At 51.2% G+C, this 12,141-nt stretch overlaps 4 protein-coding genes across 4 annotated transcripts; 2 read left to right on the top strand and 2 right to left on the bottom strand.

Moving 5' to 3' along the window:
• Positions 1 to 171: 171 nt before the first annotated feature.
• On the bottom strand, positions 172 to 3,151 carry COCSADRAFT_155642 (uncharacterized protein; the record flags this gene model as incomplete). Its single annotated transcript, XM_007696586.1, has 4 exons — positions 172 to 1,280; positions 1,346 to 2,111; positions 2,216 to 2,813; positions 2,865 to 3,151. The coding sequence occupies 4 exons, from the start codon at positions 3,149 to 3,151 to the stop codon at positions 172 to 174; spliced, it is 2,760 nt and encodes a 919-aa protein (XP_007694776.1).
• A 622-nt stretch (positions 3,152 to 3,773) lies between these two features.
• COCSADRAFT_177213 (uncharacterized protein) lies at positions 3,774 to 5,613 on the bottom strand. The gene is made up of 2 exons (XM_007696585.1): positions 4,591 to 5,613; positions 3,774 to 4,540 (listed from the first exon to the last, which is right to left on the bottom strand). Exons 1-2 carry the CDS (start codon positions 5,509 to 5,511, stop codon positions 3,839 to 3,841), a joined length of 1,623 nt encoding a protein of 540 aa, XP_007694775.1. The 5' UTR covers positions 5,512 to 5,613; the 3' UTR covers positions 3,774 to 3,838.
• Positions 5,614 to 5,806: 193 nt separating this feature from the next.
• On the top strand, positions 5,807 to 7,547 carry COCSADRAFT_155640 (uncharacterized protein; the record flags this gene model as incomplete). The annotated part of the gene is made up of 4 exons (XM_007696584.1): positions 5,807 to 6,247; positions 6,295 to 7,398; positions 7,448 to 7,480; positions 7,530 to 7,547. 4 exons carry the CDS (start codon positions 5,807 to 5,809, stop codon positions 7,545 to 7,547), a joined length of 1,596 nt encoding a protein of 531 aa, XP_007694774.1.
• Positions 7,548 to 9,080: 1,533 nt separating this feature from the next.
• COCSADRAFT_166441 (uncharacterized protein) lies at positions 9,081 to 10,486 on the top strand (the record flags this gene model as incomplete). Its single annotated transcript, XM_007696583.1, has 2 exons — positions 9,081 to 9,776; positions 9,827 to 10,486. 2 exons carry the CDS (start codon positions 9,081 to 9,083, stop codon positions 10,484 to 10,486), a joined length of 1,356 nt encoding a protein of 451 aa, XP_007694773.1.
• Positions 10,487 to 12,141: the final 1,655 nt, after the last annotated feature.

Below are 12,141 nucleotides of genomic sequence, written 5' to 3'. Positions count from 1 at the left end.
TCCAGGTACAAACGTGACTCTGACACATGCAGTGATCAAAGACCACATACAGCGTCATACCAAATACATGCTTCTTTCTTTTCAATCTGTTCACCCAGAAGTTATTCCATCATTACTATCCTGTTCAGCCCTTCTCTATTGACATCAAGTTCATAAGAATCGTAGAACAAGCTAGTGACCAGGATCACACGCGTTGCATGGCCGACCACCAATCAATTCAGTCGCAGATACTATATCGACCATGCCGCACGCCTCAGTTCCAATCGAATGCTCAGTGTAGTCGCTCATGCCTCCGTTGTGGTTGTGAATCTGATCCGGGCGGCCTTGAGGAGGGACTGGGTTGGGAAACGGCGCGGTAGCTCCTATAGGAATGCCAGCGGCGTTCCCTCGACCGCCATACAAACCGTTTCCGAGACGACGGTGGTTCCGATAGTCGTATCGGGACATTTTGTGATACACGTGACCCTGCATGCTGCGTGGGCCCGTGGGGAAACCGGCGTTTTGTATCTTGGTGAAGTCAATGTTGTAGTGGCGGGGAGTGTTGTTGCTCCTGGTACCGGTGTACTCGACGATCTTGTCGAATTGGTTCGCGAAAGGCTGGTTTGTCACAGCACCACAGGATCCGTGCATTGGCCCGTCATCGTGGGAGTTTGGCTGAATCAATTCTTGACTGTAGATTGGGCAGGGGTCGTGAACAGATACAGTCGAACGCAACGCAAGCTCTGTAGAAGGCACTTCCTGCTTTGCTGATGTAGAAATTGGATCAGCGATTCTCATCGTAATAGCGGGACTTTCATGAGAGTGGGAATGCAAAGCATCACCAGATGACAATGCTGGACTGCGTATTTTCTTAGGCTTGAACTTCCGAGGAGACTTGGGTCGGCCGTTCCTGAAGCCCTGTTCGTAGGCAAACTGGATACCGTACATGTACCAGAGAAACGGTATACCATTTCTATCGAGCACCGTCATGTCTGGTAGGCCAGCAACATCTTGAAGGGAAGCTACTGCTGCACGCTCGGTCGCACGCTCAGTCGCAAGCTCAGTCGCAAGCTCCGTCGAGCCAGATGTAAGCATCATTTTGGGTACAAACTCAGTGGCAGTCGGGCGGAGATCTGAGCATACACTAGTTTGTGTTTGATGTTCGTTGTCGACTTGATTCCCCGGGCCAGATGTACCACCCTCACCGGTTCCATGTATCGGCTCAGCATTCCCACCAACATATGCATGCCCAGGGGCTGTAGAAGCTGCGCTGTTGGAAGAAGTATCGATGCAATTATTGCCTATACAGAAATGAGCCATGAGAATAAGAAAGAATCGACTCGCGCTGCGGCTAGGAGGTTCTTACCAAAATCATCCGTTTTTCCAAAGCTGTAAACTACCGCAGGATCCACAAGAGTTAGGTGTGCGGCATTTCGAGATTCTTGTTCACAAACGCTGATTGTGGCCCTGCGAAAAGCCTTCAGAAATGGTGGAGTGTTTGGGACGTGGCCTGAATACCCAAGGAGTCCAACTGGGTTGGATCCAGGTTGATGGCTCTCAGCTTGACACAAACCAATTTCAACATGGTCCGCTGGCTTAGCTGAAATATGAAAATGAGCATGCGCTAGCTGGTGGTCTTGAGTTACAATCTCGTGTGGACTTCCCTCTTCTTTCGTTTCGAGGTCAAGATTTTGATGCTGAGAGTCTATAGGATTTGGATGAGTGTTTTCGCCCAAATGGCCACGTGAGATATCAGGCATGGGCGTGTTCGACCGAGTTTTCTCGTTTGATACCACAGGAATATCTACGAGGATATTTGCTTTTGATCGCATGGTCTCTACCACAGACTTTGCTCGCTGCAGGGCGGAAATACGGGATGAGTTCTGGTCCTTGTTTGTTGTGCCGACGCGAGGAATGCGAGATATGCTTGCGGTAGAAACTAGACTCATCGAACCATTACTGTCAGAAGCATTTGTAGCCTTTGGGCCCAATGCTCTAAAATCTTTGTCGTAGCCTGTACTTGCATTTGGCACAACGATACGAAGAGAACCCTTGGCCTTGGAGATTGGTTGGTTCTCACCCTTGAATTTCTCCGGCAAGACCGGTGCTGTGTTGACATTCCGAGATTTATGCTAATCATTATAGTCAGCATTCACATCAAGTAGGGATGTGTCTACATCAGCAGGATCCTCTGTAGCTGGCGGAAGCCAAGCTCGATGTTTGTGGGGATTCTTACCGGTGAGCTATCCGTGGTACGAAACGAAGTCTTGCTCGTGGAGGCATAAACACTATTCGATACTCGCGAATGATCCGCTGCTGTAGACTTGTTTTGGAGATGCGATGACTTTGTGGGTGATATCTTGAGCGAACACCCGGACTGCTGGCGTGCAACACTGCGTAGCGGCGATGTAGGGCTGTTCCATGCTGGCTTCGAAGCAGAACTAGAAGATTTGAAAGAACTTGTATGTTGTCTATGGGACATCATTGTGGTTTCAACGGCTTCCAGAGCCTCTTTTGTTAGATACGTTGTACCCTCTCTGCCATGAGATCTACCCAAGTCCACGGAGCTTCGCGTTGCACGAATTCCCTTCGCATATCCTGGAGAGCCACTATCAGAGCTTTTCTTCAGTGTTCGTTCTTTCGCACGTTGTGCAGTCGCAAGTTTTGGACTGGCGGCTTTGGGAAGCCAATGGGCGGGAATTGGTTTCCGGGGACTCTGTTCAGACTGCCCAGTCGTCTGCGCGACAGACTGGTGTTCACTTTGCTCGTGAAATCGCTCTTGAAGAGAGCCCGCGGGGTAAATTATGGTTGGGCTGGCGCAGCAACTGGATGAGCTGGGAAGATTGTTGAATGAAACTTGGAAGACGTTAGGTCAACCGACATACAAATTGAGCAAAGCGATGAGCGCAGGTTCCTTACCATTTTTTGCAGTATCAATTTGTAGAGAGGGCCTTGTACTCAATGCAACGTCAATGCAAACATTGCCCAGGCCCTGGCTATCCAAAAGTGAGTGAGCATTAGTCAATACATGCTCACGCCTGACACGTTCTTCTTCAACCAGATCGGGGTGTAAAACCAAAGCAGTTTCGCTATTGGTGGTCACATGTTGGTCCTGGACGATGTTGTGCGAAACTGAAGAGCGACTAGCTTCTGATGGCGTAACGGAGGACATCGTGTTGTTATGTTGCGACTGGTGCTGTGGCGAATTATGCATACGTGACGAGGTAATTCTGTTGATCTCTGATGTTGAGGAATGTAAAGACGATACAATAAATTGCTTTCGGTGGCTACTACTTGCATCCGCGATGCGCTGCTGACGGCTGTTACTAACTAGGTTAGCAAATTTGGGAAGTAGAAACAAGTGAGTGAGGATACGTACAGTAAAAGCGCTGTTGCTTTGTCGCAGTAGGATACTCTGGTAAGTTGACCGTGTCGACAAGCTGAAAAATAGCAGTAATGGTAGATACACATGTTGCTGGGTAGGCGTTGTTCGCTTCCCTCTCTAGGAAAGGTCCAAGGCGATAGTACTATCAAAACAGAAGTAACAATGCAGACTCGATAAGGCAGCAAGTGCAATTTTGATGGCGATGCATGATTGGAAAGGGCTTAGTACCCAACAAACGCACATGTAAGGAGTGTGCGCCAGTGAGTGAAGGTGCGGGAATGAGGAGTGAATGGGTAGTTTGATATGATTTTACTAAGACTTTCACAACCAGCTGAATTGCTACATATGGGGAAACAATTTTCTAAACGGAAGTTCAAGAAAGGCGTCAAGTTCGACCAGCAAACTTGACGCGCAAAGTCACTGACATGAGGGCGGAATGCTGGGTATGTCTCAACTCACACTAAATACGGTAGCTCAGAACCTTTTCTTTTTCTTCTGCTGGGCCTGCTTTTTAGCTGCTTCCTCATTCCTTCGCTTAAGCTCAGCACGCCGCCGTTCTGCCTTCTCTTCTGGTGTTTCCTCAACCTCCTCTTCGGCTGGTGTCATTTCTCTAGTTACACTGTGCGGTAGTGGTGATGATGGTGGTTCTGCAGTAGGCGATTGCGTAGCCCTCATGCGAATTTTACTCGGGGAAATTGTAGTGGCGCGCTGTGAAGCGCCGTCCTTGCTAGATCGTCCTTTACCACCAATCCTAAAAGGCTTTTTGGATTTCTTTGGTGTAGAGGCGACATCTGCTTGTTTGGGAGATGGAGGGGCTGCTTCTTTCGTGGTCAAAATATCATCAGAACTGGCCTCTCCATCTGGAATACCTGGCGATGGCGATGACGATGGCGATGTTCCCCTTCGCTCTCCTCCTATGCGAAAGCTACTAACATTTGTCTTCTTCGCCGATGAAGCAATTGTTGGAGGAGGGGAAAGATGTTCAGGTGAGGGCGATTTTCGGTATTGAGATTGCAAAGATTCTTGAACTTGAGTTGGGTTGCAGCTTATTGCCGGTGTATCAAGGTCAAGCTCTTCTTCAGTGCTGTCGCTCTCATCCTCATTGTGTCCGTTTAGAGGGGGTTTCTGTCCCGACACTTTCGTAACATTCATGGGATTAACAGGAAGGTTGCGAGTCAACAGATACGTCAGTCGTGCTGATCAGTGAGTGTGTGTTTTCCACTTACTTTGAAATGCTCATGAGTATCAAACTCGTCTTCTGTCTCCTCTTCACTTGACTCTGAGGCATTTCTTAGATTCGAAAGCACCGCGGACTTCCTTGTCTTCTTGTTCGCTGGAGCCTTCGATACAGTCAAATGTGTCGACACTGATGTCCACCAACAGGCTTCCAAGTTGTTCGACTTTAGCTGTTGTGGCACAGTGGGGGTGCTCTGAACCAGTGCTTCCTGGAACAAGCCCAGCGAAGTTAGTCCCGAGTCTTCTAACTGCTCAGTCTCTTTCCTCCACACTGCCTCATGAAATGGCTTCAAAGCGGAAACGTGCTTTGCGGCTTGCTCACGTTTGATCGTCCGCCTTCCCGTCTTCATGCTACTCGCACCGGGGAAAGCGGCAGCCAAGTCCAGGTTGCTGCACTCAAATTGATCTAACAATCGATTGATTGCCTTGTCTTTGCTAGTGATTGTTTTTATGAGACTAGCGATTCGTTCATTCTGAATGTGCGAAGATACAAGCAGCGGGAGAATGAGCTCGTTCTTGAGGACTGTAGATGTACGCTTCTGCAGCTGAAACTTCCATGACAAGCGGCCGAGCGGCTCTGGAAGGATAATGCTCGCATGCAAGATGATGCCATCTTGTCCGTTCCGAGTCATCCGGCAGAGTGCATCGTCTGCATTGCCCAGAGGCTTTGCGATGTTTTCTAGAAGGACACCAAGCTGTGCTGTGTCCTGTTTGCTTACTTCAATTGGCGATTGCTCTTGCGAAGCTCGGTCCACGATATCATCCAAACTCAACTCTTCAGACCATACGTTACTCAAATCTGTAAGATGCACAATGTACGAGTCTGGGGAGAAGACGGGCTTGACAAGTAGCTGGGGTACATGCCGGTTATCTGGTTGCTCGCAGAGCCTCAGAATGCGCCAGCAAGACATGTTAATAGAATGAAAAATGAGAAGCAGCAGTCATGCCAATATTCAATGGCTGAAATGGTCTAGAGACAGGCAGACGAGGACCATGAAGCTCCAGGAGAGAGCATCACGTGGTGGTGAAAGGCAGCAGCGCCAAGCTTTGTTGCTAAAAGCGGAACAGATCCCTGTGGGTGGAAGGAGGTCCGTACGTCACCAGCCTCGGCCAAAGATTTCGCGATCGCTGTCTTTACCTAAACATTCGCACTGCGGCAACCATATCCCATAGACACTGAAACCACCACCTAATTACACATACAATATGTCGTCACGTGAACCCCCATGGCGAAATGATAGTAGTCGCCGCGCCCAAGGCAATGGGCCAGCATCATCGATTCCAGCAAAGCGCTCCGCCGAGTCGCGATCCTGCGATAATGCCTCCAAACGCTCGACCAACGCTGCAGAAGAGGCCTGGGTAGCAGACGAGGATCGTTTCGTGCTTCAACAGGCCAAGAAGAAGGCAGCCTTACGCGTCAGAGGCGGACGCGCAAAGCCCATTGACTGGCTGGCCGTCACGTTGCGCTTCATTGACCCTGCCGAGAAATCGGTACTGGACGAAGAGGTGGAAGACCACGAGTTGGACATTGTGGATCCCGAGGGTGTGCTCGAGGGCTTGGATAATGAGGACCTTGCAGAGCTGGAGAAGGAGATTGAGAACTACCTCACGCTCGAGACGAGCAAGAGTAATCGCGAATACTGGAACGTGAGTATTTGTCTTGTACACCGCCTCAACATAGCTGACCAGACCAGTCACTCAAAGTAATCTGCAAAGATATCCGGCGCAAGTCCAGGACAACCAAATCTGAGGCACGAGGCACCAGCTCTGTAGCTGCCGACATTGACCAGCTGCTCTCACCAAAGTCATATGAACAGCTCGAGGCTCTCGAAGTGCAGGTCAAGCGGAAGCTGGACTCGGACGAGCCCATCGACTATGACTACTGGGAACAGCTGTTGCGGAGTCTGCGCGTATGGAAAGCTAAAGCAAAACTGCGGCGCGTGTCACAGGAGATTGTCAAGGAGCGACTGCAGACGTTGCGCAAGCAGCAGGCCGAGGCGGCTGCATCTGTACAAGCCAACATATATTCCATGCTCAAAGGCAATGACGAGATGGCCGAGGTGCAGCCTACAACAGTTGCATACGACGCAGCCATGGATCCAGAGCCCATGCTGAAGCTGCGTGCCGAAGACAAGGCTCTGCCGCAGGTCGAGGAAAAGTCGTTCCTCGAGCACGTGACGGCTGAGCGGCACAAGATCCAGAAGGTCGGCTACGTTCCTAGCCAGACCAAAACGAACGACAAGACCGTGGCCAGTAGTCAGCCTACGACGAGCCAGGCCGTGACGACGAGCGCCTCACGGTTTGCGCCCGTCGACAAAGAAGACTACTCCAAGGCGACCATGGCACTGTATGAGCGAGAAGTGGCGCGAGGAGTTGAAGAGGGTGAAGAGGTTTTCAATGCTGAAGAAGAGGTCACCACTGCCCGTTCCCAGTCGGACGGAAGCTACAAGCCTAGGAAGCCCCGCTACTTCAACCGCGTCCAGATGGGCTACGAATGGAACAAGTACAACCAGACGCATTACGATCACGACAATCCGCCACCCAAGGTGGTACAAGGCTACAAGTTCAACATCTTCTACCCTGACCTCATTGACAAGAGCAAGGCGCCTACATACAAGATTGAGCGCGAGCATGGCCGTAAAAAGGGACAGTCGTTTGCACCTGCTGGTGAGGACGACACGTGTCTGATACGCTTTATTGCTGGCCCGCCCTATGAAGACATTGCGTTCAGGATCGTCGACAAAGAATGGGACTACAGTGCGAAAAGAGAACGTGGGTTTAAGAGTAGCTTTGACAAGGTAGGCTCAACAGTTGTGGTTTGGCCAATACGTTGCTGACGCACGATAGGGTATTCTACAGCTCCACTTCCAGTTCAAGAAGGTAGGCCAACAAGTCTAATAACGATGGTGTCACAGCTAACATGTGGCAGATATACTATCGAAAGTAGCCGTAGTTCTCGTTTTGGACATGAAGGCTGTGCAATCGAGCCAGGAGCAGCTGGCTCTTTCTCTTGCATAGCCTACCGACAATGGAACGGGGTGCAGGGCAGGCATTGCACAAGGTCTCGCGCAATGATAGGTACTATGTCGTAGCCAGCATGGTATGGATGCCAGACATGTTCCAACTACGGCACTGCCTGTGACGCCGTGTGCTGGCGGTGACCAACGCAGCACCTTGAAAACAGGAACCGCTGGCGGTGTATATAGGTACCTAAGCGGTGACGGCCTTGCTATGATGGCTGGTCAATGACGACAAACACTGCTTCTCGATGAGGCCCAACAGGGAGTCTGAAGCAGCTTCACCGGAAATCAAGGCTTGGAGGGTTGTGTTACAGGCTGGTGTGGAGACTGTCCCCAAAGGGCTGCTCGCGGCAGCCTCTTTGCAGGCGCAGGCTACCTGGTAGCATCCCTGTGCCTTGCGCATATATGGCACTGACAAGCTACTGTAGATGTGCTTGCACATTCCATGCACAGCCGCTCTGGGGCGGGCAAGCGCTTGCTGCTTAGTGGACACTCGTTGCGGTCCCTTGCCAATGACGAGGATGGGCACTGGCATGGAAGATGTTTCATGGACGGGGGATGATGACCATGGGCAGCATCTGGGAGCGGGCAGCAAGATCGAAGATGGGAGGATCTGGGCTCAGACCAGGCCCGGGGCTCGGATGGTCCCATGTTGCAAATAGTCTAGATGGTATGCAGGCTCCCGTCGTCTCTGTGCCGACGAAACAATCGTTGGCTGCGGCGGTAGCACAGGAAGTCATTCCGACTGTCAAAAGCAGCAGTGCAATAGGCGTGTCCAGGCTCCGTCTCGGCCCGGGAGGCAATGATGGCATAGCGGCAGCTGTGGTTCCCGTGATACCAGCCCTGCATCTGCATCAGTGCCAAGCGTGGTGGTGGTGATGGTGGTGGTGTGAAAATGCTCTCTGCCTTTGCCATGACCGCTCACTTCTTGTTTGCCTTCTCGCCCGCCGCTGCAGCGTCAAGCCCGCAGCGCAGTAGGAACCCGGCCAGGGAGGCACCCGGGTGACAATGACAATACAATGGTGCTGATCAAATGCCATTCACTGCGGGCCGGGCGAGCATGTAAATGTCTGGCCCTTCGCTTCACTTCCCGGCACTGCCTTTCACTGTCGCCTCTGTCCATTCTGCGCCACTCTCCTGGTTTCACACGCGGCGCTGGCACTCTCTTCCCCGTCCCCCGTATCGATACGCCCACCTCTCACCGTTTAGACCGGTAAAAGGACGACAACACAACGATGCTACATGCCCAGTCACCCCATTGTCCTGCTGCCCGAGACTCACACTGCCATCTCGATGCTGGCCCGCCGCCAGAGAGCCCCATTTGTGCCGCGCTTCCCTTCGGCTCTCACAGCTCACTGCCGTCTCAGTCCTCCACTACATTACCTGGGGACGCGCCTTCCCTGGCTGCCACTGCTGACGGATCTGCCTCCTTCACCACCTACCCCTCCTCGCAACCGAGAATGAACTTTGACGAACAGCAACGCATGCCACGTCCTGTACCAGTAGGCTTTGGCTTCAGTCCCGCCACTCAAAGTGGTGACGCCTACCACGCAGTCAATGGCTTTTTATCTGCCCCAGGCCATGGCTACCACTACCCCCAGCACGCTATGTCTTACGAAAGCAACTACAAGTTCGCCTGCCCTGCGCAGTACTCCGTCTCGACTTGCCCGCGCTCGTACAATGCCTTCAACTTAAGCGGCCTGCCCCACGACCTCTCCGTCATAGACTCGTTCCCGCCCAACGCCTATCACATTGAGCCGCCAAAGCATCATGATGCCATGGATCCACCAGATCATGAGATCAAAAGCCAGCTAATGCAGCTGAGCAATGACTATGATCACCCCCAATACACCTGTCCCATCAAAATCGAAGACTACAATCACTACCAGAGTCCTTATTCCGATCCGGCACAAGGCTCTGCCACTCATGTTGAAACTCTCAAACACATCCGGGATCCTGACGCCGCGGATGCTGGAACATTCGACAGGGAACAGCCGTACGCGCAGTTGATCTACCGGGCGCTCTTGAATGCGCCAAATCATACCATGATATTGCGTGACATCTACGATTGGTTCAGAAAAAATACAGACAGGGCCAGCAGCTCGGAAACCAAAGGATGGCAGAACAGCATCAGGCATAATCTATCAATGAATGGCGTACGTTATCTTATGGTGACCTGGTCGACTAGTGGCTGACAGAGTGACAGGCATTCGAGAAAGTCGACCAGCCCAGCGACGAGGCGCGGAGAGGCTTCATGTGGCGCCTTACTGAGCAAGCGATTCGCGAAGGCGTAAAGTCGACAACGCGATACCGTAGCAAGCAGCCCAACAAGCGCGGCAATCGCACTCATCAACCCCAGCCCCAACGTCAGGCTTCTGGCGCAAAGGGTGGTCAAGCAGCCCGTCGTGCCGCGCGGTTGAAGCGATCTGCCCATATGCACGAAGCCTACCTCAGCGCTCAGCCCATGTCGCGATCGGTCCCCGCAGCCTTTGACCCCTCGTACCATCGCTACGGTTTCCCGTCCTCGGTTCCGCCTTCCCCATACACCGGAAGCGAGACTGATTTTGGCTACACATCCCAGAACAGCGATTTCCCAGATAGCCCCATACCTGATGGCTGCAACATGGATCTCTTCTCCTCTACTTCATCTTACATGGGTAGCCCAATGTCGCAGGGGATATCCATCACTGACACGGCGTATTTACTTCATCAGAGCTCTTCAGATAGCATTTTCACCAACAGCTCGAGTCCGACTGCCGATGAGCCGCGGACGCCGTTGGACCAGGGCGTATGGCAGGAGGACATTACTACAGGTCCACCGTGCATGTTTGATGATCAACTTGTCTACAGAGAAAATGCTGGCTAAGTGTAAAAGGAAGGTGTGAGCGAAATGGTATTGAATGGGCTTAGTTGGGGAGAGTTCATGTTCTTCTATTGCGTCTTGTAACGTGTCTCGATCGTCTGTTTAGGAAGTATTTGGGTTTTCGTGTTGAAATTAAATGTATATTCTCGTTGATTGAATAAGTTATCAGGCTTTCATTGACATTTGCCATCCATCATATGAGATCGAGTTCTACTACTGTCGGCTTCGAAGCAATATGCCCGTTTCTACACTGCTGACACGATCTCGCATCTTTCCCCTGTTTTCTACATAATAAAAAAACATCAATCGATGTATCGCAGCATAATCATCATGACGTATGGCATCCCACATTTCACGCTCAGCAAGCAGGAGTTGTCGCTTTTTGATGACGCGGTGTCAGATTAGGTTCATTGACCTATTGCATACATGACCAGCCAACTAACTACACATTACAAACATCTCCTTGTATAGTTTTATCGTTTTTATATGTGTGTTTTTCACGTATAGCGATGACGATGCGCGAACGGGGCAGTAAGTCAAGAAACTAGGCGTTGCAAATGCCCAATCGCTTCTTCTCGCACTCCAGTATCATCTTCACAAAACCACACCTCCATCTTCAAGTACCGTAAATACCCGAACCCATCCCACGATTTTCTCCACTCATCGCATCAAGTACCCTTCCAAAAACTCCTCTCCTATACTTATCCCCAATCAAACAAAATCCACTAACCCTATTACCCTCACTCGCCCCTAAACCCCTAAACCCCCGTTATCCTCCCAGCGAAAAACAATCACACACCCCACATCACACTTCTACCCGTCCTCCACCTTTCCGTCTGCCCCTCGAATCCCCCGACCCATCGTCCGCCCTATCCCCAAGCGACGCGTACCACAAGAGAAACGGCTGTACAACACACCACGCCCTACGCACGGCCGTCCACTCCCGTCTCCCGCGCCCCGTCTCCCGCAAAAGAAGACGGATACAACTAGTCGCTACTATCGCGGAAGCGGGTGAATGTAAGGTTGCACTTGCGAGAAGGTATTTGCCAGGCTAAGTGGCGGGATGGGGATGTGGGGGTTGTGTGCAGTTTGAAGGGTTAAGCTAGGTAAGTAGATAGTTTGTACCAAGACACTAAAGCGAAGAGGGACCCTGCTGCGGGTGCGTCCGCTTGACAATTGTGGCGGTTGTGAAGGGTCAGGGTGATTACTTCGGGCGTGGTGGTTTTTTGCTAGGCACGATTCTTCAAGATACAATGTGTGATATGTGTCATGTGCGGCCTGCAAATCAGAGTGGTAATTTTCGGTGGTGAGGAGTTGTCATGGTTTTAGTCTCTGCTGGAGAAATGGAAGTAAGACGTTGCGCGTGATATCCACTTGGTCACGTAATCTCATATATGCATTGCATCTGGGCCTCGTCTATCTAGGGAGAAATAAAATCGCCTTTTCTTGAATGAGCACAACCAGAAGCGACTACAAGCCACCTGCCACGCTAGAAAACAGCTCCACACTGGTGATTCCTAGCATTAGAATCACTTGATAATTCCAAGCATTAGAATCACTTGATAATTCCAACTAGTTTCTTAATCTCCTGGCGTTTCTAGCTTTCCAAATTGAGCTTACAAAGTCTAGCTCGTTTATTTTTACTTAACCACCGGTAC

This window comes from Bipolaris sorokiniana, assembly GCF_000338995.1.
Source record: "Bipolaris sorokiniana ND90Pr unplaced genomic scaffold COCSAscaffold_1, whole genome shotgun sequence".
Classification (NCBI taxonomy): Eukaryota; Fungi; Ascomycota; class Dothideomycetes; order Pleosporales; family Pleosporaceae; genus Bipolaris; species Bipolaris sorokiniana.
This window is presented reverse-complemented; position numbering and strand designations above follow the sequence as displayed.